Raw genomic sequence first — 15,286 nt, forward strand, 5'->3', positions numbered from 1 at the left:
GGGACAGGGATGGAGACGGAGAGGGGGACAGGGATGGAGACGGAGAGAGACACAGAGAGGGGGACAGGGATGGAGACAGAGAGAGACACAGAGAGGGGGACAGGAATGGAGACAGCGAGAGGCACACAGAGAGTGTCCATGGAAGGGGATGTGGTGCAGACTCTCAGAGCCCTGGGGTAAGTCATAGATCTGTACAGCACGGAAACACACTCTTCGGTCCAATACATCCATGCCGACCAGATAACCTAAATTAATCTAGTCCCATTTGCCAGCATTTGGACCATTTCCCTCCAAACCCTTCCTATTCAAGTACCCATCCAGATGCCTTTTAAATGTTGTACCAACCTCCACTACTTCCTCTGGCAGCTCGCTCTCTCTGTGTGAAAAAGTTGCCCCTTAAGTCCCTTTTAAATAATCCTCCTCTCACCTTAAAGCTATCCCCTCTAGTTTTGGACTCCCCTACCCTGGGGGAAATGACCTTGTCTATTCACCTTATCCATGCCCCGTATAGCTCAAACCCTCCACAAAAGCACAGTTGAAAAGAGATTTTGATCTGAAATAGAAAGCACTGGACCAAAAATTTAAAAAGTACCACAGATGCTGGAAATCTGAGTACAGAAATTGCTGGGAAAGCTCAACAGATCTGGCAGCATCTAAACTTAGAACAGTACAGGCCCTTCATCCCACCATGTCTGTGCTGACTGCAATGTCATTCCAAAGTAATCCCATTTTCTTGCACGTGATCCGGATCCCTCTTCCGTTCTGAAGAAGGGTCACTGGACCTGAAACTTAATTAACTTAAGTTAATACTCTGCTTTCTCTCCACAGATGCTGCCAGATCTGCTGAGTTTTCCAATCAATTTCAGTTTTGGTTTCTGATTTCCAGCATCCACAGTTTTTTTTCATTTTTTGCCTGTTTATGTGTCTGTCCAAATTAGTCTTCAACATTGCTGTTATGTCTGCTTCTATCATCTCCCCAGCAGCTGTGCAGAGAGAAAAGCAGAACCCAATACCTTGACTCCGTTTTCTCTCTCTGTCCACAGGTGCTGCCAGACCAGCTGAGTTTCTCCAGCAATTGTCTGTTTTGGTTTGTCGAAGATGTTCTGGCAGAGGATTCAATCTGACAGGATTATTTTCAGCTAACTCTGAGTGGCGTTGAGTTTTATTTTCTGGAGGGTTTGTGTAGCTGGGAGAACTAGTTAGCACTCTCTTAGCAAACCTACCTCATTAATTAACCCCTGCAACCCTACAGTGTCCATCACTGATTTCCTGCCTCCCAAAACCCCACTATCCTTTGCACCTACACTCTTAGGAAACCCTGTTCCTTAACCAGGAAAAGCAAAATACAGTCCTGCCCAGAAACTGGAAAGTACAGTACAAATGTGGTATACTGCATTAAAAAAACTATTGTTTTCCTTTTCAATTTATGAAGGAATGTTTTGGGATTAGTGGGATTATACTTTACCCAGTGTTTAACAATCTTGCAATTTGTGTTATAAGTAGACATTTGGGATTATGCTATTTTATCTTCATCCCTTTTAGAGAATCTTTTTTGACTTTGATTATGTCTTGAATGGGCCCCTGCTGTGCGTAATTTTGTTTGAAAAGAGAAGCAACAACAGTGGCTCAGTGGTTAACGCTGTTGCCTCACAGCTAGGGACCAAGGTTCAATTCCACCCTCGGGTGACTGTCGGTGTGGAGTTTGCACATTCTCCCCGTGTCTGTGTGGGTTTCCTCCGGGTGCTCCGGTTTCCTCCCACAGTCCAAAGATGTGCAGATTAGGGTGGCTTGGCCATGGGGAAATTGCCTATAGTGTTCAGGGATGTAAATGCAGGAATAGTGTAGGGGGCTGGGTTTGGGTGGGATACTCTTCGGAGGGTCAGTGCAGACTCAGTGGGCTGAATGGCCTCGTTCCGTACTGTAGGGATTCTATGGTCCGTGTACTGACGTGGTGAGGAGATTATTACATTCTCAAGCATTTGTTCCCCTCCCCTGTGTTTCAGGTCGCCCGGGTCACTTCTGGAAGTGGGCGTGCTCTCACAGGCAGTGAGTGAGGGTCCGTGTTCCCTCCACTTCACCGCCTTGTGTTCCTGGCTGGCCTCGGAGCTGAAGGCTGTCAGCCCCCTGGAGGAGTGCATCACCCCGACGTCGGGTGAGTGCAAGATTCTTTTTACGCTTAGAAACAGGAGGAACAGAAAAGGCAGTGCCCACAAAAGCGACTGTTGGATTGTCGTTAAACATCAGAGTTCCTTCGGGCGGACTCCTAATTATCCCCCTCCCTCCACCACAGAATCTCAGAATTGTTACAGAACAGAGACAGCCATTCAGCCCATCGTGCCTGTACCAGTTCTGTAACCTAGAGCCAATGTCCTGCCCTTTCCCCTTATCCAAATATTCATCCGTTGCCCTCTTGAACCCTCCCAATCCTTGCCCTGGGCTGAAGTTCACAAACTCTAGATACTAGGGATGGCCACAAACAGGACCGTATTAAAACTGGAATCAATGGGTATCAGGGGGCAAACGCTCCAGTGGTTGGAGTAATACCTGACACATAGGACGATGGTTGTGGTTGTTGGACGTCAGCCATCTCAGCTCCAGGACATCTCTGCAGGAGTTCCTCAGGGTAGTGTCCTCGGCCCAACCATCTTCAGCTGCTTCATCAATGATCTTCCCTCCATCATAAGGTCAGAAGTGGGGATGTTCGCCGATGATTGCACAATGTTCAGCACCATTTGTGGTGATACTGAAGCAGTCCATGTTCACATGCAACAATATCTGGACAATATCCAGGCTTGGGCTGACAAGTGGCAAGTGACATTCACGCCACACAAACGCCAGGCTATGACCATCACCAATAAGAGACAATCTAACCACCACCCCTTGACATTCAATGGTGTTACCATCACTGAATCCCCCACTATCAACATCCTGGGGGTTACCATTGACCAGAAACTCAACTGGACTCACCACATAAACACAGCGGCTACAAGAGCAGGCCAGAAGCTGGGAATCCTGTGAAAAGTAACTCACCTCCTGACTCCCCAAAGCCTGTCCCACCATCTACAAGGCACAAGGCAGGAGGGTGATGGAATACTCCCCACTTGTGCTGGATGGGGGCAGGTCCAACAACACTCAAGAAGCTCAACACCATCCAGGACAAAGCAGCCCCCGCTTGGTTGGCACCACATCCACAAACATCCACTCCCCTTCCTGGTGCAGACATGGTGGGCAGTTGGTCTTTGTCTGTGCTCTCTGATTCTAAACAGCCTGTGAAGCTGTGCCTCAGGATATTTCACTGCATCTTAGGGAGGGGATGTTGACAGTGGAATCATTGTACAGAGGCTCCAGGCTAATATTCCGGGGACACAGGTTCAAATCCCACCAGGTATCTAGTGGAATTTAAATTCAAGAAACAAATCTGACATTGAAAGCTAACCGCAGTGATGGTGATCAGAACAACCAGTATCGATAGTTGTTAAAACCGCAACTTGGTCCTTTCAGGGAGGAAATCTGCCATCCTTACCTGGTCTGGCCTACGTTGAGTCTCAGGACAGCATTGGATGATCAATCAAATGTAAACAGTGCTCGAGGTTATGAGGAGAAATCCGGGGAATAGCACTTAGTCACTATGCTCATTTAACCAGCCGATGGGCTGAATGGCCTCTTTCTGCACCGTAACTCTGCTCTCTTTCTGTGATGTGACTGCAGATCCACAGCGGTGTGGCTGACCCTTAACTGCTCTCTGACATTACCAGAGCGAAACACTCTGCTTTAAGGGGCAATTAGGACAGTTGTATCAGTGGGTGTCCCTGTCCCACCGAAGTATAGGGACAAAACAGAAGTTGCTGGAAAAGCTCAGCAGGTCTGGCAGCATCTGTGAAGGAAAAAAACAGTTAACCTTTCGGGACTGGGAACAGCTATGTGAACAGAACCTGTCGTTGTGATGGTGGCCTCTCACTGTTGATACAGGCCTTAGTCAGTCAGCCCTGTTGTGGGGGTGTGGTGCTGTCGGGAGATGTGGGGACTCAGGATTTAAACCCGCATCCCCTCTTCCCCCTCCTCGGAGAGACTGCTGCCTTTGTCTGTTCTCCCCACCGTCCCTGTGGGCTGCATTTGCTGCAGATTACAAGGGGCAGTTTGGGGTAAGGGGGGTGGTGTGGGAGAGAGTTGGGGGGGTGGGGAGGTGCTGGCTGGGTACGCTCGCTACTTCATGCAGCCAGATTGCCTGATGGTGCCCAGCAGTGGCGTTCCATTCTATGACAGTCTCACACCTATCATACAGGGCTTGGTGCCCCTCGGATGTATGAGGAAATGGCTGACCCAGTGGATTGGTGCAGAAGGAGACATCTGTGCCCCCTTGTCTCTGAATGATGCTATCAGCTGGTCGGTGAGGGAAGGCGAAGGGACATACACCGTGTCAGCTGACCGTGCCGTGTGGGTCACATGACGATGGCAGTGGGGAGGTATTACCATCCTGTCTGCCCATTACCAAAGGCCAGCGCTGCACCCATAGGCCTGGCTCTCCAGTGCCCTCTGGAGTGCCTTCGCAAGACCCTTCATTGTAACCCAGGGCAGTTAATGACACCTCGTTTGGGGAACCACTCAACAACTGGAGCTGCGGAGTAACTTGGTGAGATTCAGCGAAAGGAGTGTCAGTGCTCGCAAGGCAGTAACAACAGCAGCGGAGGGTCACTCACCTGTGAAACTCTCTTCCCCAGATAACAAGAGGCTGGTTATTCAAAGAACAGTCGAATTGATCGACAAGAAATGCTAGTTATTGGGGGCGGAGTTGGGGAGGAGGGGTGTAGACTGGAAAATGCTGTTGAGGCCATAATCAGATCAGATGGCAGAGCCTGTTCGAAGGACTAACTTACTTCTTGCCTCTCCTAATTCTCATATTCCACCTTTTCCCTCACCTATCCCTTTCTCCTCACCCCCACTTTCCCCTCCCCCATTCCCCTTGCCCACCCCCACCCCCAGCTGACAGACGTGAATGATCTGTGGCCTCGATGACCATCACTTTGGGAACTGGGCGTATTCCTATCCGACGTTCACGTTGGGGGTTAGACAGATGGGCCCGGTTGCTACGTGACATGTAGCACCAGCTGTGTGGGCCGAGTGGCCTTTGGTTGATCCAATCCGACTCTCTCACAGGTTCTGTTTCCACTCTGTAGGCCCTGAAGATTCAGAAACTTTCCAATTGGAAGCCAGTGGCCTGGTGAATGAGCTGCACTGCCCCTATCCTTCCCTCACCACAGGTGATGTGACCTCCAGGCTGAACAACAGAGAGAGCTGCTTGCAGCTGCTGTGTAAGTACATGGTGGGGTGAAACTAGACCCCACTGACTAACGGCGGTGTGTGCTGGTGGGGATTGTGTCCTCGTTGACTGTAGTTGTAGCACAGTACCACACTGGAGTTTGTGCAGGACGAACACAATGACTGAGAGACCTAATCTGCTAAGCCTGGGCCTAGAAGCTAAAAACAGGAAAAACATAGGAGATTAGCCATCCATTCCAGAGCTAGCTCCTAAACTGAACTGTTCCCTCCCCATTCTCTCCTCATTCGTTGTTCCTTTTACAAATGTAAAGCCTCTGTCGGACAAGCTCCAGAGGCAGAAATCGGTTCAAATCCCATTCCAGATACTTGGATTGATCAGAAACTAGACTGACATTACCCAGGGGCAGCCCCGAGGGAGCGATGCATGAACACAACAGCTTTCATCTTTTTCATTTCTTTGTCTTAATGCTTAAATTTTTTTTTGTTGAACGAGACAAGGTCCCCTTCTGGTGCATCGTGAGATTTAAGAAAAAAATCTCAAGGCTATTTGGAAGAAGCAAGGGAGCACCTCAAATCCCAGGCACCGTCACAAACAAAACTAACAGCCAAGTCAATATCCAGTTGCAGCTTGTGGGATCTTGCTGTGTGCAATGTGGCCAGATTTCCTATGCATCACTCTCGTAAAGCACTTCATTTTGCTGTAAAATGTTTGGGATGTCAGGAGGTGATGACCCAGCACAAATAGAGTCATATCGCACAGAAACAGACCCTTCGGTCCATCCAGTCCATGCCGAACGTGTTCCCAAACCAAACTAGTCCCACACCTGCCTGCTCCTGGCCCATATCCCTCCAAACCTTTCCTATTCATGTACTTATCCAAATGTCTTTTAAATGTAACTGTGCTCACATCCACCATTCATTCCACATGCAAACCACCCTCTGTGTAAAAAAAAAAAAATTGCCTGTCGTGTCTTTTTAAAATCCCTCTCCTCTCACCTTAAAAATGTGACCCCTAGTCTTGAAATCCCCCATCCTAGGGAAAAGACAACTACCATTAATTTTATCTATACCTCTCATTATTTTAGAAATTTCTATCAGGTCACCTCTCAAACCCCTGTGTTCCGGTGAAAAAGTCCCAGAGTATCCAACCTTTCTTTATAACTCAAACCTTATAGACCCAGCAACATCCTGGTAAATCTCTTCTAAAATCTTTCCCTTTATTTATATCCAGAACAGTTGGTCAGGGGTCATGTCAATTCAGTATTAATGTACTTGACTCCCTGCATAGTTTAGATTCAACTACAATGACAAAGTGTCCCTTGGATAAAGAGATTGAGATGGTGAACCATGGCATCATACACCACCATTCAGCCTGTCGTGCCTGCGCTGGGTCATGAATCCCACATTCTCCACCCCCCTCCCCCATGCTCCAACCAAACCCCTCTCCTGTGCCCTGCATGTGTTTCCTTTTTGGGTATTTATCCAATTTCCTCTTGAAAGTTAGCACTCAATACTCCCCAATGAGTTCACGCCCTTCCTAAAGTATGGCATTCAGAACTGGATCCGATACTCCAGCTGTGAGGCCACAAGCATCCCACTCCCTCCACCACCGACGCTCAGTAGCAGCAGCGTGTACCATCTACACTGCAGACAGTAAGGGATTATACCTTTTTGAATGTCAAAGGGGAAGTGGCTTGATTCTGTCCTGTCAGAAATGACCATTTGCCTTGCACTTGTGTGCTCGAATATGATTATCATAGAGTCTCACAGCACGGAAACAGACCCTTCACTCCAACAATGCTGACTATAATCCCAAACTAAACTAGTCCCACCTGCCTGCCCCTGGCCCATATCCCTCCAAACCTTTCCTATTCATATACTTACCCAAATGTCTTTCAAACATTGTAACTGTCCCAGCATCCACCACTTCCTCTGGAAGTTCATTCCACACACAAACCACTCTCTGTGTAAAAAAAAGTTGCCCCTCATGTCTTTTTTAAATCTCTCTCCTCTCACTTTAAGAATATATCCTCTAGTCTTGAAATCCCCCACCCTAGGGAAAAGACACCTGCCATTCACCCTATCCATGCCCCTCATGGTTTTATAAACCTCTATAAGGTCACCCCTCAGCCTCCTATGCTCCAGGGAAAATAGTCCCAGCCTATAGGGCATTTGAGGGCTCAGTGCTTGCACAATATACATTCATAATTTAATTGAGGGAGCTAACTATAATGTCTCCAAGGTTGCAAATGACACAAAGCTGGGTGGGGGGGGTGGACTGTGAAGAGGATGCAGAGACGCTTCAGCGTGATTTGGGCAAACGCATGGTAAATGGAGTTATTATGTGGATAAATGCAGGGTTTAGAAACGGGAATGCAGATTATCTCCTGAATGGTGATAGATTGGAAAAGGAGGGGAGGGTGGTGTGCAATAAGACCTGGGTGTCCTTGTACCCCAGTCGCTGGAAGTAAGCATTGCAGGTGCAGCAGGTGGTGAGGAAGGCAAAAACGGAACGTTGGGCCTTCATAGTGAGAGGGTTTGCGTACAGGAGCAAGGAAGTCTTGCTGCAATGGGACAGGGCCTGGGTGAGATCACGGCTGGTGTGTTGTGTGCAGTTTTGGTCTCCGTATCTGAGGAATGATGTTCTGGCGAAGGTGGGAGTGCAAAGGCAAGTCAGCAGACTGATTCCTGGGATGGCAGCACTGACGTGTGTGAGGAGATTGAGTCGGTTAGGATTGTATTCACTGGAGTTGAGAAAAATATTGTTGGGGTGGGGGGAGCACGGTTCTCCGAGAAACCTGTAAAATTCTAACAGGTTAGACGCAGGAAGGATATTCCCAATGGGGTCGCAGTCTAAGGGTACAGGGTAGTGTACTTAGGACTGAGATGAAGGGAAGTGATAATAAGAGTCCGGAGACAGTATGTTCCTGTTAGTGTGGAGGGTGAGGCTGGTAGGTGTAGGCAATGCTGGATGATTAGAGAAATTGAGGCTCTGGTCAAGAAAAAGGAGGAGGCATATGTCAGCTATAGACAGCTGGGATCGAGCGAATCTCTCGAGTATAAGAGCGGTAGGAGTAAAGGAAAATCAGGCGGGCAAAATGGGGACATGAGATAGCTTTGGCAAATAGGGTTAAGAAGAATCCAAAGGGATTCTACAAATACATTAAGGATAAAAGAGTAACAAGGGAGAAAATAGAGCCCCTTAAAGATCAATGAGTTGGTCTGTGTGTGAAACCACAGGAAATGGGTGAGATACTAAATGAATATTTTGTGCCAGTATTTACTGTGGAGAAGGACATGGAAGCTAGGAAGCTTGGGGAAATAAATAGCAATGTTTAAGGTTTTAGCAAAGATTTGTAGCTCGGGTTGTGGGTGTGTTTCGAGTCTTGCTTGCCGAGCCGGTGTGTTTGATTGCAGACGTTTCGTCACCCTGCTCGGTAACATGGTCACTGAGGCCTGTGATGAAGCGATATTGTTCTGCTCCGCTTCAAATTTGTGCCTTCTGGTCCGTTATGGTGAGCATTTCCGGTTTTCTGTATGGGTCCGTATATGGTGTCCAATTCTATGTTTGTTGAATGCATTATGGGTTGAGAACCATGCCTCTAGGAATTCCTGTGCGTGTCTATGTTTGGCTTGGGCTACTATAGTTATCTTGTCTCAGTTAAACTGATGGCCTTCATTGTCCGAGTGTATCGATATTAAGGAGAGTTCATCGTACCATTTTGCTGCTAGCTGATGTTCGTGTATCCTGATGGCTAGTTACTTTCCTGTCTGTCCAATGTAATGTTTGTGGCAGTCGTTGTGTGGTATTTTGTAAACCATGTTGGTTCTGCATGTTGTGGGAATGGGGTCTTTAATCCTTGTGAGTGTTTGTCGTAGCATGGCTGTGGGCTTGTGGACCACCACTCCTAAGACCACCAGGAATCATGGTGGCCAACAAGCCCACAGCCACTCTACAACAAACACTGACAAGGATTAAAGACCCCATTCCCACAACATGCAGAACCAACATGGTTTACAAAATACCATACAGCGACTGCCACAAACATTACATCGGACAGACAGGAAGGTAACTAGCCATCAGAATACACGAACATCAGCTAGCAACAAAACTACATAATGAACTCTCCTTAATATCGGTACATTCAGACAATGAAGGCTATCAGTTTAACTGGGACAAGGTAACCATAGCAGCCCAAGCCAAACATGGAGACGCATGAGAATTCCCAGAGGCATGGCTCTCAACCCATAATGCAATCAACAAACATATAGAATCGGACCCCATATATAAACCCGTACAGATCAAAACCAGAAACGACACTACTCACCATAACGGACCGGACAGTATAAATTCCAAGCAGAGTAGAACAACATCACTTCATCGGAGGCCCAACTGATGATGTTACCCAGCATGGGGACGAAATGTCTGAAGGAGAACAAGCCAGCTCTGTGAGCAAGTCAACAACCTCCATAAATAGTGATGTCTTGAAAGTGCCCATATTACAGAGGAGGTGGTGCTTGGAGGTCTTAAAACACATAAAGATGGATAAATCCCTGGGACCTGATCAGGTATTTCCCAGAACATTGTGGGAAGCTAGGGAAGAGATTGCTGGGCCCCTTGCTGAGATATTTGTTTTGTCGACAGCCATGGGTAAGGTGCCAGAAGACTGAAGGGTGGCTAGTATTGTGCCAATATTTAAGAAAGGTGGTAAGAAAAAGCCAGGGAAGTACAGATGTGTGAGCCTTATGTTGGTGGTGGTTACGTTAGAACATAGAACGTAGGGCAGTACAACACAGTACAGGCTCTTTGGCCCACAATGTTGTACCAAACTTTTACCCTAAACCTAAGTTCTATCTAACCTCCACCCCTACCTTATACTATCATCCATATGCCTATCTAATAGCCGCTTAAATGCCCCTAATGAGGCAGACTCCACTATCCTCTCCAGCAATGCATTCCACGCCCCTACCACTCTCTGAGTAAAGAACCTACCTCTGACGTCTCCCCTATATCTACCTCCACTCACTTTAAAACTATGTCCCCTCGTAATAGCTACCTCCACCCTAGGAAAAAGTCTCTGGCTGTCCACTCTATCTATACCTCTGATCATTTTGTACATCTCTATCAAGTCACCTCTCATCCTTTGTCGTTCTAAAGAGAAAAGCCCTAGCTCTCTCAACCTTTCCTTGTAAGACCTTCCTTCCATTCCAGGAAACATCCTGGTAAATCTCCTCTGCACCTCTTCCAACGCTTCCACATCTTTCCTGAAATGAGGCGACACAATACTCCAGATGTGGCCAAACCAGGGTTTTGTATAGCTGGAGCATAACTTCACGGCTCTTGATCTCAATCCCTCTATTAATGAAAGCTAACGCACCATACGCCTTCTTAACAACTCTATCCACCTGGGTGGCAGCTTTCAGGGAACTGTGGACATGAACCCCGAGATCCCTCTGCTCCTCCACAATGCCAAGAATCTTTCCGTTAACCCTGTATTCTGCTTTCAACTTTGTCCTTCCAAAATGAATCACCTCACTTTTCAGGGTTAAACTCCATCTGCCACTTCTCAGCCCAGCTCTGCATCCTATCAATGTCCCTTTGTAACCTAGAACAGCCCTCCGCACTATCCACAACTCAACCCACCTTCATATCGTCCGCGAACTTACTAATCCACCCTTCCACTCCTACATCCAAATCATTTACAAAAACGTTTTTGGAGGAGATTCTAAGGAACAGGATTTACTTGCATTTGGAAAGTCAAGAACTGATTAGGGATAGTCAGCATGGCTTGGTGTGTGGGAAATTGTGCCTGACTAACTCGATTGAGTTTTTGAAGAAGTGACAAAGAGGGTTGATGAAGGCAGAGCAGTGGATTTGTCTGTATGGACTTCAGCAAGACTTTCTACAAGGTTCCACATGGTAGACTAGTTAGTAAGGTTAGATCACATGAAATCCAGGGGGAGGTGGCTATTTGGATACAAAATTGGCTGAAAGTTAGGAGACAGAGGGTGGTGGTGGAGGGTTGTTTTTCAGACTGGAGGCCTGTGACCAGCTGTGTGCCACAAGGATCGGTGCGTGGTGAAGAAGGTGTTTGGTACGCTTGCCTTTATTGGTTAGTGCATTAAGTACAGGAGTTGGGAGGTCATGTTGCAGCTGTATAGGACATTGGTTAGGTCACTTTTGAAATACTGCAGTCAATTCTGGTCTCCCTGCTATAGGAAAGAAGTTGTGAAATTTGAAAGGGTTCAGAAAAGATTTAGAAGGATGTTGCCAGGGTTGGAGGGTTTGAGCTATAGGGAGAGGCTGAATAGGCTGGGGCTATTTTCCCTGGAGCATCGGAGGCTGAGAGGTGACCTTATGGAGGTTTATAAAATCATGAGGGGCATAGATAGGGTGAGTAGCCAAGCTCTTTTTCCCCAGGGATAGGGGAGACCAAAACTAGAGGGGCATAGGTTTAAGGTGAGAGGAAAAAGATTTAAAAAGGACCTGAGGGGCAACGTTTACACACAGGGTGGTGCGTGTATGGAATGAGCTGCCAGAGGAAATAGTGGAGGCTGGTACAATTACAACATTTAAAAGGCATCTGGATGGATACATGAATAGGAAGGATTTAGAGGGATATGGGCCAAATGCTGGAAAATGGAACCAGATTAATTTAAGATTTCTGGTCGGCATGGGCGAGTTGGACAGAAGGGCCTGTTTCTGTGCTCTGTGACTCTATTAAGGTCTTCACCCAGAGAGAGTGGGGAGCCTGTGGAATTCTCTGCCACAGAAAGCGGTTGAGGCCAAGACATTGAATGTTTTCAAGGAGTTAGATTGAGGGATAAAAGGACCAAAGGATGTGGGGAGAAAATGGGAATGGGGCCTGAGTTTGGATGGTCAGCCTTGACTGTATCGAGTGGTGGTGCAGGTTCGAAGGGCTGAATGGCCTACTCTTGCTCCTATTTTCTGTGTTCGTGCGCCCCTGGACGCCAGTTGATGTGTCTCACTTTGACTTTGTTTTCAGTGTTCCTGGGCTCTGAGCTGCAGGCAGCCAGGATCCTAAATGCCAGGAAGCCCTTGGTGCTGTGCCAGGTACCTAGGGACACTGGCGACGGTGATGGCGATGAGACCTTCAAAGAACTGCAGGCTCTGTGCCAGGCACTGGGCATGGCTGAACCCAACCGAGACACCCCTGTGCCCCAGCTCTTCAGGGACGTGGAAACTAAAGTAAGGAGCCTGGAGACCGGGGAGGTGGGACAAGGGGAGCTGTCAATACCACCCTGCGATTTAAATCGATATGAAACTTCAAGAGGTTACATTTATGGGTTGATGCCTTAAAGGTTTCAGCCCTCCTTTATTTGTGGTCTACTGAGATTTCTGTTTGTATGGCAGATGAAAGCACACTTGCCAACGTTGTGTACAGGAGTTGGGATGCCTTGTTATGGCTGTACAAGAAGTTTGTGAGGCCACATTTGGAGAACTGTGTACAATTCTGGTCGCTATTGGAAGAATGTTATTAAACTGGGAAGGGTGCAAAAGAAGATTTACAAGGATGTTACCGAGACTGAAATGTTGGGGGTATAAGGAGAGGCTGAATAGGCTGGGGTGTTTTTTTTCCCCTGGAGCATAGGAAGCTGAGGGGTGACCTTATAGAGGTTTATAAAATCATGAGGGGCATGGATAGGGTGAATAGCCAAGGTCTTTTCCCCAGGGTAGGGGGAGTCCAAAACTATAGGGCATAGGTTTAAAGTGAAAGGGGAAAGATTTAAAAGGGACCTGAGGGGCAACTTTTTCATGCAGGGGGTGGTGCATGTGTGGAATAAGCTGCCGGAGGAAGTGCTGGAGGCTGGTACAATTACAATATTTAAAAGGCATCTGGACAGGTCCATGGATAGGAAAGGTTCAAAGAGGATATCACAGCTGTGCTGAAGGAGGGCACTATGGAGGACCCGAGCAGTGAGGCAATATGGGCAGAGCTCAGAAATAGGAAGGGTCTGGTAGCAATGTCGGGGCTATACTACAGGCCTCCCAACAGCGAGTGTGAGATAGAGGCACAAATATGTAGACAGATTATGGAAAGATGTAGGAGCAACAGGGTGGTGGTGATGGGAGATTTTAATTTTCCCAACATTGACTGGGATTCATTTAGTGTTAGGGGTTTAGATGGAGCAGAATTTGTAAGGAGCATCCAGGAGGGTTTTCTAGAGCAGTATGTAAATAGTCCAACTCGGGAAGGGGTCATACTGGACCTGGTGTTGGGGAATGAGCCCGGCCAGGTGGTTGAAGTTTCAGTAGGGGATTACTTTGGGAATAGTGATCACAATTCCGTAAGTTTTAGAATACTGATGGACAAAGACGAGAGTGGTCCTAAAGGAAGAGTGCTGAATAGGGGGAAGGCCAACTATAGCAAAATTCGACAGGAGCTGAGGAATGTGGATTGGGAGCAGCTGTATGAAGGTAAATCCATATTTGATATGTGGAAGGCTTTTAAAGAGAGATTGGTTAGAGTGCAGGACAGACATGTCCCTGTGAAAATGAGGGATAGAAAGGGCAAGATTAGGGAACCATGGATGACAGGTGAAATTGTGAGACTAGCAAAGAGGAAAAAGGAAGCATACATAAGTCTAGGCGACTGAAAACAGACGAAGCTTTGGAAGAATATCGGGAAAGTAGGACCAATCTGAAATGAGGAATTAAGAGGGCTAAAAGGGGTCATGAAATATCTTTAGCAAACAGGGTTAAGGAAAATCCCAAAGTCTTTTATTCATACATAAGGAGCAAGAGGGTAACTAGAGAAAGGGTTGGCCCACTCAAGGACAAAGGAGGGAAGTTATGCAAGGAGTCAAAGAAAATGAGTGAGATTCTTAATGAGTACTTTGTGTTGGTATTCACTGAGGAGAGGGACATGACGGATGTTGAGGTTAGGGATGGATGTTTGATTACTCTAGGTCAAGTCAGCATGAGGGGGGGGGAAGTGTTGGGTATTCTAAAAGGCATTAGGGTGGACAAGTCCCCAAGTCCGGATGGGATCTATCCCAGGTTACGGAGGGAAGCGAGAGAGGAAGTAGCTGGGGCCTTAACAGATATCTTTGCAGCATCCTTGAGCACGGGTGAGGTCCCGGAGGACTGGAGAATTGCTAATGTTGTCTCCTTGTTTAAGAAGGGTAGCAAGGATAATCCCAGTAATTATAGACCGGTGAGCCTGACGTCAGTGATGGGGAAGCTGCTGGAGAAGATACTGAGGGATAGGATCAATTTACATTTGGAAGAAAATGGGCTTATTAGTGACAGGTAGCATGGTTTTGTGCAGGGAAGGTCATGTCTTACCAACTTGATAGAATTATTTGAGGAAGTGACAAAGCTGATTGATAAGGGAAGGACTGTAGATGTCATATACATGGACTTCAGTAAGGCATTTGATAAGGTTCCCCATGGTAGGCTGATGGAGAAAGTGAAGTTGCATGGGGTCCAGGGTGTACTAGCTAGATGGATAGAGAACTGGCTGGGCAACAGGAGACAGAGAGCTGTAGTGGAAAGGAGTTTCTCAAAATGGAGAACTGTGACCAGTGGTGTTCCACAGGGATCTGTGTTGGGACCACTGTTGTTTGTGATATACATAAATGATCTGGAGGAAGGTATAGATGGTCTGATTAGCAAGTTTGCAGATGACACTAAGATTGGTGGAGTAGCGGATAGTGAAGGGGACTGTCGGAGAATGCAGCAGAATATAGATAGATTGGAGAGTTGGGAGGAGAAATGGCAGATGGAGTTCAATCCAGGCAAATGCGAGGTGATGCATTTTGGAAGATCCAATTCAAGACCGAACTATGTGGTAAATGGAAAAGCCCTGGGGAAAATTGATGCACAGAGAGATCTGGGTGTTCAGGTCCATTGTACCCTGAAGGTGGCAACGCAGGTCGATAGAGTGGTCAAGAAGGCATATGGCATGCTTTCATTCATCGGACGGGGTATTGAGTATAAGAGTTGGCAGGTCACGTTACAGTTGTATAGGACTTTGGTTCGACC

At 47.2% G+C, this 15,286-nt stretch overlaps 1 protein-coding gene across 1 annotated transcript in view; it reads left to right on the forward strand.

The window, feature by feature from the left end:
* The first annotated feature begins 7 nt into the window (after positions 1-7).
* The window catches only part of LOC109921143 (protein FAM98A-like), a 24,686-nt gene continuing 9,407 nt past the window's right edge, over positions 8-15,286 (forward strand). The window contains exons 1-4 of the mRNA XM_048618315.1: positions 8-176; positions 2,004-2,152; positions 5,175-5,309; positions 12,285-12,487. Of these exons, the coding sequence (XP_048474272.1) occupies positions 10-176; positions 2,004-2,152; positions 5,175-5,309; positions 12,285-12,487 (654 nt within the window). The 5' untranslated portion in view covers positions 8-9. The remainder of the gene's footprint in view (positions 177-2,003; positions 2,153-5,174; positions 5,310-12,284; positions 12,488-15,286) is intronic.

This window comes from Rhincodon typus, chromosome 39 (genome assembly GCF_021869965.1).
Source record: "Rhincodon typus isolate 14 chromosome 39, sRhiTyp1.1, whole genome shotgun sequence".
Lineage (NCBI taxonomy): Eukaryota > Metazoa > Chordata > Chondrichthyes > Orectolobiformes > Rhincodontidae > Rhincodon > Rhincodon typus.